The following is a 15789-nucleotide window of genomic DNA, read 5'->3' on the forward strand; positions in this document are numbered from 1 at the left end:
TGATGAAGACTGAGTAGAAAAGAATCGTGCCATTTTATCATGATTATTAGTGAGGACCTATTATATGAAGATAGGTTGAAAAGTGGTGAAGTGGTCCTTTAAGGTGCGTTCAAGCCCGAAGATATATATTGGTTTCCAGTCGTTTAAATTGCTTCACTTTGGTCACACAGGTCAGCGTGAAAAGAACGAGAAAAATAGGCCCGTCAGTTTGATTGTGGCTTTACTACCATGAGATGTATGGGAAATACCAAACCACTAATAAATGTCGAATAGAGAAATATGACATGCACATATTCCTGGCTTTGCAAACATATGTGATGTGTGTATACAGTACATTAAATATGCGTGTTTGTTGCAGATGTACTTATGGGGTCAGTGCATGTTGTATTGAAATGCATGTTCAACACAGAGGGAAATGTCATACCAGTGTACTCCAATCTGGTGAAAATGTTCTAATTTGAGCATATATAACAGATGGTGCCGTTTTGAGCTTTAGTTTGTATTATCCCAAGGATGACTGCTTGTCCAAGAGTCCTGAACCTGAATACATGCACACTATACTGTAATAAATAATAAACAGCATGAAACAAATAAGTAAAACTAAGATGCACATTCAAATAAAACAGTATGGCGCATTTGCATTAGGGATGGAGATACCGGTACTTACTGTACCAGTAATTATAATAAATGGTAAATTGTGCATTTAAAGAGATTAAAATAGGGTGCATTTTGCATCCCAAAGCGCAGTTTATAGTTGAGGGACGCAATAAAACAACGACCTCTGCATCCACGGGATGCACTACTGTACTACTGTACTGTTTTTTTTATTCTAGTTTATTTTGCTAGCTTTAGTTATAATAATCATTTCTTCTGTTTTCTACATGAATAGTTTACAACATTATAACCATATGAAATGAAATGGGAGTTAAATGCTGCAATTTGTAAAAATGGCAAAATGTGACTCCTAACGTCGTTGAAGTGGGACTTATAAAATGTCCCTGGGACTCATCTAAAAGATCATCCCTGCATCCTGGGACTCATCTAAAAGGCCATCCCTGCATCGTGGGACTCATCTAAAAGACCATCCCGGGACTCATTACATTGAAAACCTATTTACATCACTGCATTTATAGCACTTTTATCCAAAACGTTTTACATAGATTGTGCATTACATTCACACACACACACACACACACACACACACACACACACACGCACACGCACACACACACACATTCATACACATTCATACACTGATGGCGGAGGAAACCTGCACATCGGGAGCAGCTACACTAGGGGTTCACAGTCTTGCTCAAGAACACTTTTGACACTATATAGGGCAGTATAATGCGTGTCTTAAGTACCAGGTCTTATTACTTAACTTAAGACCTGGAGGCGTGATCAATGCCATTTGGCTATTCTGAGTGGCCAAACAGCATTGACCACGCCTCCAGGTCTTAAGTTAAGTCATAAGACCTGGTACTTAAGACACGCATAATACTGCCCTATATATGGGGGAGCCTGGGATCGAACTGGTCAACCTCACGGTTGCCATCCGGTCGCTCTACCGGCCACTCTACCCCTCAATCACTGCCGCCCCACCCCGTTATTGATAATGATCACCTTATCGATCCTGCTTATTGATCCGAGTCCCACGATCGATCCTTTTGTGTTATTATTTATACAGTACTAGACTAAGGAGTTTCTAGTCTATGTGATTGAAGAATTTAGCTAAAAGCTATGAGTTCAAAACAATGCTAGGACTGCAGTGGTGTGGCAGTGAGTGATGAGCATGCTAATGGTTCCACCAGTCCACAAGTGACTTTAGAGATGTGGGTCTTAACCAATAAAGATAAATCAATATATATGTGGTTCAGTTTGTCAGCCCCCACGATATGTTAATCGTAAGGCTTCAAGAATCAACCAGAGCATTTTCCACGGGGTGTCGTACAAAGACGAGTGATTATCTGATGTTTTTCTCTTTGTCCTCCACTCAAGGTCCAGATGCATAGGAAAAGTGTGGGATTTCTTAAATGAATCCATCCCCAAATTCACACACCCCACAGAGGACGAGCTCCTGGCCAAAGAACCAGCTGTGAGGACGGATTCTCCGCAGAACGACCATAAAAGTCCAACGCCTCCGACTACCAAGAGCCCCGCGAAAAGCAAAGGTGCGCAGCACACACACAACGAAACCACGCACACATGCAAGCAAGCATGCCAATGCTCCCTCAATTACGCACACTCCCTGGGCACTTAATTGAGCGAGTCGACCACTCCATTGATTAGATGAGGGTAATTTATGTGTGTTTTACCCAATTAACCCATTTTGGGCGGGAAGCCCTTTTGGCGTTTTAAGCATTTTGTTCAACTTCAGCTTTTGAAAAATAGCAGATCTACAAGCTCATAGCGAGCTTGTAGGTCTGCTATTTTTGAAAAATCGTGAAAATGTAGTGCAAATCTTTGAATATATTATTTCAGAGCGAACGTTTTTAACTCAAATCTTTGCTTCTGACGGGTTCCTGGAACAACATATTTTCAGATGGGGGTCGGCGGCCAATTACATATAATTTTTGGGGGTCTTTGACATGAAATATTGAGAACCACTGACATATAAACATAGGTTTTTCAGAAAACTGTCAGGATTTAGAAGGTATTCGTAGAATCGTCCTCGGGTCTAAATAGGTTAAGCTAGGGCTTGTGATCATAATCGGCTAATTACTTTTTACCAGTGGAGGAAAAAAGGAAATGACGTACAGTATGTAACCTAAGTGTTTTATGAGCAATGAGCTCACAGGGCCAATTGGCTGACATACTGTAGGGAGTAAGAGAAGGGTGTTCTGGTGAGCTCATTGAAACAGAACATCGTGATTTGCCGTTTCATCCAGGTGAGTTCATTGCGAAATGCATTAACACTCCCATCGCCCAGGACGAAGTTCTTTGTCCTTTCTATTAATAACGCCCGACGCTCAGGACGAAGTATTGTCCAAAAGACGAAGTTTATTGATACGAGAACAGATCGCATGGCTGTATAGCCCAGGCGCGCCTGCTGGGCTCTCCTCGGTGACGCGCAAGAGTGAGGCGTCATCGAAAAACTCCCTCCCCTGTTTAGCTGATGAAAACGAAAATCTTAAAACATTCATAAATCGCGATCTAAATCATCCCGTCTTTTTCTGAAAAAAGATCCTGTGTTAGACGGCGCTCCGCGGTCCAGTCGCTAGTCTCGATAGATTTATTCTTGTCTCCCGTTGTTGTCGATCGACTCTATAGTGCTGTGGCTATTGTTAGCTGCTACACAACATGATGAACTTCCGGCCGGTCCGTCCGGAAAAGGCGTGTTTATAAATCGACTGGGCGCATGAATGTAATGGATTAAATAGTTCCGGTTAAAGTGTATGGTAGTTGTGGTTCGAGTATACACTTTTATTCGTGTATTGCTCTATATTGCATGTTTAGTTTTCACGTGTTTTCAGCAGATTCTGCAAAGAAAAAATGGAAGGAAAGCGATAAGGACAAGAAGACGGATGGATGTGTCCCCCCACAGCCCAATGTAGACAATCAGCCCACAACAGAAGGTATGTACAGCCCAATGTAGACAATCAGCCCACAACAGAAGGTATGTACAGCCCAATGTAGACAATCAGCCCACAACAGAAGGTATGTACAGCCCAATGTAGACAATCAGCCCACAACAGAAGGTATGTACAGCCCAATGTAGACAATCAGCCCACAACAGAAGGTATGTACAGCCCAATGTAGACAATCAGCCCACAACAGAAGGTATGTACAGCCCAATGTAGACAATCAGCCCACAACAGAAGGTATGTACAGCCCAATGTAGACAATCAGCCCACAACAGAAGGTATGTACAGCCCAATGTAGACAATCAGCCCACAACAGAAGGTATGTACAGCCCGATGTAGACAATCAGCCCACAACAGAAGGTATGTACAGCCCAATGTAGACAATCAGCCCACAACAGAAGGTATGTACAGCCCAATGTAGACAATCAGCCCACAACAGAAGGTATGTACAGCCCGATGTAGACAATCAGCCCACAACAGAAGGTATGTACAGCCCAATGTAGACAATCAGCCCACAACAGAAGGTATGTACAGCCCAATGTAGACAATCAGCCCACAACAGAAGGTATGTACAGCCCAATGTAGACAATCAGCCCACAACAGAAGGTATGTACAGCCCAATGTAGACAATCAGCCCACAACAGAAGGTATGTACAGCCCAATGTAGACAATCAGCCCACAACAGAAGGTATGTACAGCCCAATGTAGACAATCAGCCCACAACAGAAGGTATGTACAGTAGGGTTTATGTACAGTAGGGTTTACGGTCGGGTGATCGGAAACCCCATCACATGATTTTCTCGGGGAGAAAAGATCACAGTATACAATACAGTATACATGCGCGCGCAGTATACTGTACATACACACACACACACACACACGCACACACACTCACACTCACACACACACACACACACACACACACACAGCCTCGCAGTGGCCAGACGCAAATCTGCCGCTGGCAAAAAAAAAATCCCACACGACAGTGGGATATTAGTCTGGCTTACTAGCCACACACACACACACACACACACACACACACACACACACACACACACACACACACACACACACACACACACACTGAATATGCTTGCACCTGTTTTCCATCTATTAAGCCGCATCATCATTTGTGTTTATCTGGATTTATATAAGCATACAAATACAGTACATGACATAACATATATGTGCTCCCTGTCTGTGCAAAACGAACTGTTCCTCCCGCTGCATACATTATTGAAGTATAGTACTGTATGGTGCATGCGATGAATATTTCATTGTCATCCAGAAACACCCCATCTTCTCTCTGAAAAGGCCTATCAATAATTCTGTCCCTGAATAACTACAATCACCCTTATATCCCCTGCATCATTTATACCACTGGTTCTCAACACCAGCAGTCCAACTGGACCTCTGAGGAACTCCAATCGACACTGTACAATTCTATGATTTATTTAACTCAAGAGTTAAATAAATTACAGACCAGGGTCAGTTACAGACCCATAAGGGTCTATTCTCTCCCCCCCCCCCCCCCCCCCACCGAAGTTGAGACAGTGATTTCATTTCATTACCAAAATGGTGGTACTTTAAAATTAAAATAAATAACTAAAGCCAGCGTTTTATTGTACTTGGCTGCGTGCCGCATCAAGAGTGCGTCACATTGTGCTCTTGTAGGTCTGCTATTTTTGGTATTTCCGGTGCGTTTTATCGCTGCGTTTTGCCGATCCGAAAGTAGCAGGCTATCATACATCTGTCGGCCTGTCACCAACACCCCTCTAACACGAAATACCAACACGAAATACTGGGCGGCACTGTGCAAACGTGATTGACGTAAAGTGAGGTTGATTCTTTTTTTTTGAGGGCCCCCGGCCCCTATAGCCCATGTCCAGCTTTTAGTGTGCGTGTAAATACAAACTTCATCTAACTCTGGATGACACAAAATGAATGGCCGGTTTTGAGTGTTTGTGTAAACACAAACATTAAACGACTATTGACTGGCCAGAATGAGATGATGTATGATGATAAGAGCGCCACTTCACACGGGTGTGATTTCTTTTTTGAGTGGTGTAAACCACTCCTACAACTGGCTTTGTTGAGTGGTGTAAATAAACCACTCCTACAACTGGTTTTGTTGAGTGGTGTAAACCACTCCTACAACTGGCTTTGTTGAGTGGTGTAAACCACTCCTACAACTGGCTTTGTTAGTTTACGTGTCTGTCTGTTCGTACCAAAAAATGAGCATGGTTGCTATGGTCACCCAGTTCACCCGGGTGTGATTTCAGCTTTGTTAGTTTACGTGTCTGTTCGTACCAAAAAATGAGCATGGTTGCTATGGTCACCCAGTTGATCAGTCTATATAAGACCTTACACCACTCAGTTCACACGGGTGTGATTTTTTCTTCTTTCACGTCCTCTGAAATTTGCTCCGATATGAGGAGAGAATTTTGGACCACCGGTGTGCAAACACCTTTAAATGGGGCTTCATGGGCCTGAGGCTGGCCCCTTGCATACTGCACTGTTAAAACACCTTTAAATGGGGCTTCATGGGCCTGAGGCTGGCCCCTTGCATACTGCACTGTTAAAACACCTTTAAATGGGGCTTCATGGGCCTGAGGCTGGCCCCTTGCATACTGCACTGTTAAAACACCTTTAAATGGGGCTTCATGGGCCTGAGGCTGGCCCCTTGCATACTGCACTGTTAAAACACCTTTAAATGGGGCTTCATGGGCCTGAGGCTGGCCCTTTGCATACTGCACTGTTAAAACAGCCTTCATGGGCCTGAGGCTGGCCCCTTGCATACTGCACTGTTAAAACAGCCCACATGGGCCTGAGGCTGGCCCCTTGCATACTGCACTGTTAAAACAGCCCACATGGGCCTGAGGCTGGCCCCTTGCATACTGCACTGTTAAAACAGCCCACATGGGCCTGAGGCTGGCCCCTTGCATACTGCACTGTTAAAACAGCCCACATGGGCCTGAGGCTGGCCCCTTGCATACTGCACTGTTAAAACAGCCCACATGGGCCTGAGGCTGGCCCCTTGCATACTGCACTGTTAAAACAGCCCACATGGGCCTGAGGCTGGCCCCTTGCATACTGCACTGTTAAAACAGCCCACATGGGCCTGAGGCTGGCCCCTTGCATACTGCACTGTTAAAACAGCCCACATGGGCCTGAGGCTGGCCCCTTGCATACTGCACTGTTAAAACAGCCCACATGGGCCTGAGGCTGGCCCCTTGCATACTGCACTGTTAAAACAGCCCACATGGGCCTGAGGCTGGCCCCTTGCATACTGCACTGTTAAAACACCTTTAAATGGGGCTTCATGGGCCTGAGGCTGGCCCCTTGCATACTGCACTGTTAAAACAGCCCACATGGGCCTGAGGCTGGCCCCTTGCATACTGCACTGTTAAAACAGCCCACGCCGTTCAAGCAATCTTCTGCCTGTTTCATGCCTCATTTCCTGTTTACTCCGCCCTGTAATGTGGCCTGCTGCATGTGTTGATCTGAGGTATAAATAACCCATTCTGGACGGGAACCCCTTTTGGTGTTTTAAGCATTATGTTATACTTTACTGTAGCTATCTACAAGCTCATATAGCTTGTAGATCTGCTATTTTTTTGGAAAATCGTGAAAATGTGACACAAATCTGAATATATATATATTCTCTCACAGCGAACGTGTTTAACTCAAATCTTTGCTTCTCGATCGGGGGTGCCTGAAACAACATATTTTCAGATGGGGGTCCGCAGCCAAATTCAGATAATTTTGGGGGCGTCCTTGACATGAAAAAGGTTGAGCACCACTGACATTTTTTTAGAATTGGTCTCAGGTCTAAATGGCATAAATCAACAGGGGGTGGGGGGTGACACGGAGAATTATTTGGCAAGCCCTACAGGGCAGTGGAGAGGGCCTATCGTCACGTGTGGTTAAGGTCTGACAGAGCAATGGGAAGAAACATTAACCGTAATAGACAGCCCGTGGCTCCCAGTTACCTAGGGTCCTAGAGGCAGATGAAGGCTTCCATTGGAAGAGCAATCCGCCATAATTCAATTCAGAATGTTAGACGATACAGTTGCAATATCGATTACGGTCATTTTCTTTTTTTGTTGTTGTTGCTGTCCCTTGTTTTGTGGGAAAGGTGTGCCTGCATCTCTTCTAGAACTTGTCTTACTTATCTCTTATCTACTGAGCGAATACGATATCAGCCCAAACCCAAAGATGCACATATTATTGTGTGGTTGGGCAACAGGGCAACCACACTATTGTTGCTACCGTAAGTCGCATTTACTATGAAAATCAGGCGGATGTGTGCACGCGACCTTCGCCCTCAAGTATTGTTTCTGTCTGACGTCATATGGTCTATGGTGTTTAGCACTATTATGTCATCATGCTGATGCCATAATAATCTATGGAGTTTTCCATTATTCCAATTATTATGATGTACTAGAGCGGTGCCCGTTGGGCCTACTTGCCTACTGGCCTACTTAGTACGATGCAAGTTGGAAATGTATGTCGATGGTCCCCTCAGCCAATTAGGGATTGTGTATTTTTGGTGGCCCCCTCTCGGCCAATCAGGGATTGGGTGTTTTTGGTGGCGTCACTCGGCCAATCCAAACAGGGATAGTGTATTTTTGGTGGCGTCGCTCGGCCAATCAGAGCGCAAGTCGGCAGCTTGCTGCGTATGTCGGTGGCCCCCTCGTGTCCAGAGCTCGGGCAGAGAGGCCTTTTGAGGCGGGTCTGGACAACCGTGGGTCCGACCGACTCGACACCGGGCACTGCACTCCCTGTGTGGGTGTGGAACGTGTGTGTCGAATTTGAAGTCGGCGGGGCGAACGGTTCTCGAGTTACGTGGATTACAGATGTACACACGTACAGTACAGTACAGACAGACAGAGACATGGTGCATTGATAGATATATAGATAGATAGATAGATACATCAGATGACATAATATAACATATAACATCAGCATTCTTTACTTAAATAAAGTCTGATCAAATCTATTACAAGAGGCAACCACACTTGCAATTGCTGCTAATTGCATCATTCTAGTTAGAATTTATATTGTAATCTGTGGCTTATTTTATTATTTCACCATTATGTTTTCAGCTGAAACATGTTCTGTGTAGCACAACTCAATAGATCACATTTACATAACCCTGATGAATTCCTCAAAGGCTTTAAAAAATCCCATGGCTTCACGGTGTCCATAAATCGAAACGCTTAACCCATTTTGGGCGGGAGCCCCTTTTGGTGTTGCATTATGTTATGCTTTAGCTATTTTTGAAGAATCGTGAAAAGTGACATGAAAGTGTTTGAGAACGACTGACATAGAAAAACATAGCTTTTTCAAGAAAACAGTCAGGATTTAGAAGACATTTGCAGAATCGTTCCCAGGTCAAAATGGGTTAAATCAGTATGTAACCACCGCTCCATTCTATTCCATATGTCTAGTTTATATCAATCCTGCAGCACTTTCATCTGCCGTGACTCCAGCCATGGTTCGTCAAATTGATTTTCCATGTCTTCTGGCCTATATGCATCTCATTTCCTACATAGTGAGATTGGCAGTAGAAAGTGGACCCTAGCACAAGGCTCTCTGTGCTAGGGAATAGGATACAGAAAGTGGACCCTAGCACAAGGCTCTCTGTGCTAGGGAATAGGATACAGAAAGTGGACCCTAGCACAAGGCTTTCTGTGCTAGGGAATAGGATACGGTATCTGTGGCAGTAGAAAGTGGACCCTAGCATAAGCAGGGCCGGATTAACCCTCCCAAGGGCCCCCGGGCTATACAACATTTCAGGGCCCCCCTGGGCTGCACGGTGCGTTTTGGCGAAGCCGTACGGCCGGAAAAGAATTAGCAGGGCAGGGGCGCTGGAAGGTATTTATACCAGAGGGGGTGGCCGCGCAAAATTTCAGGTCTTATTCGGGTATAATTGGCCTAATAATGACTTATTTAGGACCTAGCACCGCAGCATCATGTACGAGAGAGAGAGAGACTCGTATACACATGCGCACACAGCAGTGTAGTGTCTCCACTCTCCATATATGATCTCTCTCTGGAAGGAGCTGTATATGAACTGTGCGGCCGCACTGAGTGTTCCAACACAAACACTCGACAAACATCTCTAACACACACACACACCTGTTATACTTACTATATATTAGTTGTCGTTGTGTTGTTATTTCCACCTCCTCATCCGAGTAACCGAGTTAATCATAATAACAGTATGTGACTCTTATTGTGTTGTTGTTTGGGTTAGATTTTTTGAAACCACTTGGTGCAGGTGAAAGTAAAACTACAATACGTTTAGCGTCTCGTCATGTTGTTGTGTCTATCTGTCAACTCACTCACTGTGCAATCTGCATGCTCTGATAGACATGTCAAAATATTCTCCTCTCCACCAGCAGGGGGTGCTGGCGCACCCTCCGCACCCCCCTTCCAGCGCTGATGAGAATTAGGGTATTTTGTTTTAATTTCGCTGTAATTTTGGGGTACCCAGCCCCCCCCCCCCAAAGAGAGAGCCAGCGGCTGCAGCCCACGCTAGCCCAACAGTAAGTCCAGCCCTGGTCATATATGAGATTTGTGGACTCTTATCCTCAGTCTACAGGCAAATCAGAGCACAAGCCACAGACCACAGAAAATCTATACTTTTTGGGTGCAATAAAATTACAAAAACTTTTTTTAACCGTATTAATGCCAGGAACACGGAGTTACGTTAATTTCTCCACCCCCTGCCTGTGACAGAACGTGAAATTTCGTCTTTCTTTAACCCTTAGAAGATGAAAGACGCCAATTGGCGTCTTCATCAGAATTCCGTAAATGATCAATGACGCCAATTGGCGTCTTCACAGTTTTTGATGAATCTAAACATATTAATATGCTCCGAAGCGCTGTTTAAATTCCTGAGCTTATATTCCAACTACATTACCCAGAAAACCCGTGTCACGTGACACACGTGTACGTGTTGCCATTGGAAGCTGGTCCCACCCCCTGTAAACAGTGGGGGCAGAGGGAGTCTTCATAGTTTTCATTGTTTTGCCTGTTTGCCGTCTCGCCCGAGCGATTTTCTAGCAGAAAAAGTTGAAAGCAGTACTATTTATTTGAGCGAGTTTTGTGGTAGTAGTATTGATCCATACGCGTCCCAGTCGCCTTCTCCAGGCGGAGTAGCCCTGGTCCAGTGCTTACAGCGAGACTCGCTGCTCCCTCCCTCCTTTTTTCATTGTCTCCCCATCGTCGTCCGATGAGCTATACCGGGAAACCATTGAAGAAGACGATCAACCCGGAATGTTTTGAGGTAATCTTATTGTAGAAAATGCCCTTCTATAGTGATCAGAAATCATAAGATGATCGCTACAAATAGATGCTTGGATAATTACTACTACTAGTCAGATCATGACGCCAGAATGACTCACCACGATGGCCCCCAGCCATTAGCCAGCACCGAAGGTGCTGGCTAATGGTGTTGGTCGGTGCATTGGTGCTGGCTAAGGGCTGGAGGGGGGGGTTGGTGTCGATCGGTTGGTTGGTGCAGTACAAATGTATCGTAGCAGGCATGCACGCATGGCAGTACAAGTATTTTATATTGTAGCGTGCCTTATAGGCGATCTGATCTTTAGAGTAATGTTCGCTCCTTTTATTTACTGTCTACAAAGACGGAGAACAAACATGCATCGTTTACTGAAGCAACGCGTGGTTATGATGACGTTGCTACAAGGATCGGAGGGGGGACGGGGAGTGAAGCTAACAGTAGCGTATTATATAAGATCTGTATGACGTTTCATTGACGTCTGAGCTTGCATGATAATTGCATTCATTGTATATTGTATACAATCATGATTGTACATTGTTTAGTGTGTCTCCGTGTGATGATGATGATGACGATGATGTCAGATAGCCTACGTCCCCCCCCCCCCCCCAACTGGCTATTGGCCGGGCTGACTACAGCTAAATGTTTATTTTTATATATTTAGAACTGGCATCGGAGGAGGAGGATGATGATGATGATGATGATGATGAAGACGAAGAGTCAAGACTGCGATGGAGTTCTCCGACACTGAACCGGATGCATTCATTCATTTCAGTTGTTGTTTTTTTTTAAATTTAGCCTACACACACACACACCGTCAAGAACAACTGGAATGCAGTGGTTTGGGGACACTGGGGAGTTTGGGGACAACTGTTTTGTATGTAGGCCTATTTATTTTCTGTAATATTTATTATAATTGTATTATGTTAGTAGTCATAAAAAATAAAAGACAAGCTTTTACAATGAGTTAGACCTGTCATGGCTATTTTGTTCACTAGTCTGAGGTTTATGGTTTGACTAAGCGAGTTTCAACTGTGATTTACTCTGTAACGGTAGATGGTAAGAACCCAATTTCTTTGTTATAATACAGTATACATTCAAGTCTATATTTTGATACATATCATGGGCACAAAGTCATATCAAAACAATGTCCTTGGATGAGTTTTTTATCAAAACTGTTTCTTCACAACAGGTTTTTGAGATACATGCATGAATAGACACGGTACTGGTAAGACTATGTAAACATGGTATATATCAAAATGTGCGTTAGAATGTCTAATTTTACCCCAAAAAAGAATTGAGTTTATATGATGTTCCATTTCAGAGCTAGGGGGACTTTTAGCTGGATAGGTCAGATTGATCATGACTGACCATGCTATTTATAGATGGCAAAATATCTACAGTGGTACATGTGAGAAACTTTTTATTTTATTTTAATTGAACTAGAAAACTCACCCTTTAAAATGAGATATTGCATGGCTATGTACGCCCAGCAGAAAAAAAGTTATTTAGAAAATAAAACTTCAACCGGTCATAACTTTTTTTGTTGTCCTAGAAACACTACCCAGTGTAAATGCAGGCTCTTTTAAATGGCTTCCAACACCACAACTAAACATTTTATCAACTCAGTTCATTTTTTTCCTGGAAGCAGACAAGCCAAGCTTTCTCTGAAGGTCTTTCGTTGTCACACATTCACAACAGAGAATTTTCAATAAATCATTCAAAAACGCCATTCTGCCATAGAGAAGTCTAAAAACTATATAGAAATCCATGAAACTCTCAAAGAGTTAATATCATTTAATCCGGTAATTAAAAAATATTTTTTTTGTTTTTTTTAATAGTCCTTATTTTCCTCAAAATGAGGCAAACTGCCATCTTTGAGACCTTATAAAAGTCTAAACTTTGATCGCGCTAAGAAAGTGAAAGCACTCCGCAGCGATGCATTGCCTGGAATGAGAATCTGGCTCAAATTTGGTCTCTCTTACCCTCTGCTGCAGCCTGCAGGGAACCTCTCTCTCTCTCTGTCTCTCTGTGTGTGTGTGTGTGTGTGTCTCTCTCTCTCTCTTGCGCTTTAATCATAAAATGGTAATTGGTCATTACGTCCGCTATATTATTTCATAAAGTCCACATTGATGTCTGCCTGGCTGGGTCGGGTCTCTTGGAATAATCGGATCTCGGACAGGCTCGGCGCCGCCATTTGAAAGATATCTCGGACCAGATCGGAATCGGATGAAATAGTCACGGATCCATTCGGGTTGGGTTTCCTCTTTGAAAATGTTTTCGGAACGGGTCGGAATCGGTAAAATGTCACAGATTAATTTCGGATTTCGGGATTTTGTTTGGACCCGTGAAGAGCTCTAGTGTGGATACGCAGGTGTGACTTCAGGTTACCTGACGCATAGAAACTCTTGTCACACTGTTCACAGTGGTAAGGTCTTTCTCCAGTGTGGATACGCTGGTGTTTCTTCAGATCACTTGACTCACGGAAACTCTTGTCACACTGTTTACAGTGGTATGGCTTTTCTCCAGTGTGAATACGCTGGTGTCTCTTCAGATGATTTGACAGACGGAAACTCTTGTCACACTGTTCACAGTGGTATGGCTTTTCTCCAGTGTGGATACGCATGTGTAACATCAGGTTACCTGACACAGAGAAACTCTTGTCACACTGTTTACAGTGGTATGGCTTTTCTCCAGTGTGAATACGCTGGTGTCTCTTCAGATTACCTAACTGACTGAAACTCTTGTCACACTGTTTACAGTGGTATGGCTTTTCTCCAGTGTGGCGACGCTGGTGTCTCTGCAGCTTCTCTAACTTACTGAAACTCTTGTCACACTGTTTACAGTGGTATGGCTTTTCTCCAGTGTGGATACGCAGGTGTGACTTCAGGTTACCTGGCGCATAGAAACTCTTGTCACACTGTTCACAGTGGTAAGGTCTTTCTCCAGTGTGGATTCGCTGGTGCTTCTTCAGATCACCTAAACTACTGAAATTATTGTCACACTGTTTACAGTGGTATGGTTTTTCTCCAGTGTGGATTCGCTGGTGTTTCTTCAGACCACTTGACCCACTGAAACTCTTGTCACACTGTTTACAGTGATATGGCTTTTCTCCAGTGTGGATACGCAGGTGTGACTTCAAATTACTGAAACTCTTGTCACACTGTTTACAGTGATATGGCTTTTCTCCAGTGTGGACACGCAGGTGTGACTTCAGGTTACCTGACATAGAGAAACTCTTGTCACACTGTTTACAGTGGTATGGCTTTTCGCCAGTGTGGATACGCAGGTGTGACTTCAGGTGACCTGACGCATAGAAACTCTTGTCACACAGTTTACAGTGGTATGGCTTTTCTCCAGTGTGGACACGCAGGTGTGACTTCAGGTTACCTGACAAAGAGAAACTCTTGTCACACTGTTTACAGATGTGTGCTTTCTTTCCTTTGTAACTCGGCTGATTTGTCTTTACTCCTCCCGCCAGAGCTACATTCGTGGTAAACTGTTGATGACTGTTAGATGTAGGTTCATCTGTGTCTCCATGTTTCTGGCTGGTTACAGAGCAGTTTATTATTTGCTGACGGGCCGCTGAAGGGATCTGCTCACTCCTCTGTGTCCTTCCTTCCATCATGAAATGCAGCTATTAAATGGACTGTGAGGAGAACGAGAGATCATAGGTTCCTCTGTTAGGGTTGGACAATAGTCACTCACTCAGGGCTACTTCTCAGGAAAGTCCTCCAAGGTAAACCTCAATACTAAGCTCGGAGATGAAGTGAAAGTAATGACAATTCACACTTTATGTATAGGCTGACCAGGAGGTAAGGTCTGACATCACACACAGCACAAACTGTTGCCGTGCAAGCCTGGAAATGCAGATTTGTGCAGGCCGTCCATTTTTGAGCGATTTGCCGACACCATACAGTGGTTCCCAAGTGAGGTCCGGGGACTCCCAGGGGTCCTTGAGGGAGTTCCAGGGGGTCCCCAACTAAATGATAGTTTGGAACCAAATTGACCCTTATGGGCAGAGCCGGATTGACCTTGATGAGGGCCCCCGGGCTGGAGCAAATTTGAGGGCCCCCCTCAAATTCGGGCCCGCGAGGCCGATTTTCTTTTGGCTATTTTGTTTTCATTTTGGGGTACCCAGGCCCCTAAAAAGAGAGGCAGGCAGGCAGGCAGGCGCTCTCAATGGTTTAACCATAATACAACTAAATACAATAACTATACACACATTTCACTTGAATTTGATTTCAATACTTCACAATTTTATAATTACATTTATTTTGGGGGGCCCCCCTAGTCGGGGGCCCCCGGGCTGCAGCCCACCCTAGCCCAACAGTAAGTCCGCCTCTGAGCATAAGGCTCTCTGTGCTAGGGAATAGGATACTGTATCTGTGGCAGTAGAAAGTGGACCCTAGCACAAGGCTCTCTGTGCTAGGGAATAGGATACTGTATCTGTGGCTTATTTATACCATGTTGACCTGAGATCAGATTCTATAAATGTCTTCTACATCCTGACAGTTTTCTGAAAAAGCTATGATTCTATGTCAGTCGTTCTTCGATTTTTCAAAAATAGCAGACCTACAAGCTCGTAGCGCGCCACTCGGTGGCGCGCTACGAGCTTGTAGATCTGCTATTTTTCAATAGCTAAAGCATAACATAATGCTAACACCAAAAGGGGTTCCCGCCCAAAATGGGTTATACCATGTTGAGAGTTTCTCATGTTATTTTTGGTTTTGTTCCAAATGTAAGAGGTAAGTTCCCAGAATTGTTTATATAGATTTGTGTACACCGGGTTAGTAAAGAATTGTGTTACAAAGATTCTAGTATATTAGACGTGTTCTTGGCAATTGACCTATAGCTAAGCCCCTCCCCAAACTGCTATGGTCCAATCACAGCTAA

General features: G+C 44.2%; 1 protein-coding gene across 5 annotated transcripts in view; it reads left to right on the forward strand.

The window, feature by feature from the left end:
- Positions 1–15789, forward strand: part of adgb (androglobin) — a 114986-nt gene that overhangs the window by 18233 nt on the left and 80964 nt on the right. For all 5 annotated transcript variants that reach the window (XM_079526971.1, XM_079526972.1, XM_079526973.1 and 2 more), the window contains 2 exons: positions 1999–2171; positions 3477–3575. In XM_079526971.1, the coding sequence (XP_079383097.1) occupies positions 1999–2171; positions 3477–3575 (272 nt within the window). The remainder of the gene's footprint in view (positions 1–1998; positions 2172–3476; positions 3576–15789) is intronic.

This window comes from Electrona antarctica (genome assembly GCF_951216825.1).
Source record: "Electrona antarctica genome assembly, chromosome: 17".
In the NCBI taxonomy this organism is placed as follows: domain Eukaryota; kingdom Metazoa; phylum Chordata; class Actinopteri; order Myctophiformes; family Myctophidae; genus Electrona; species Electrona antarctica.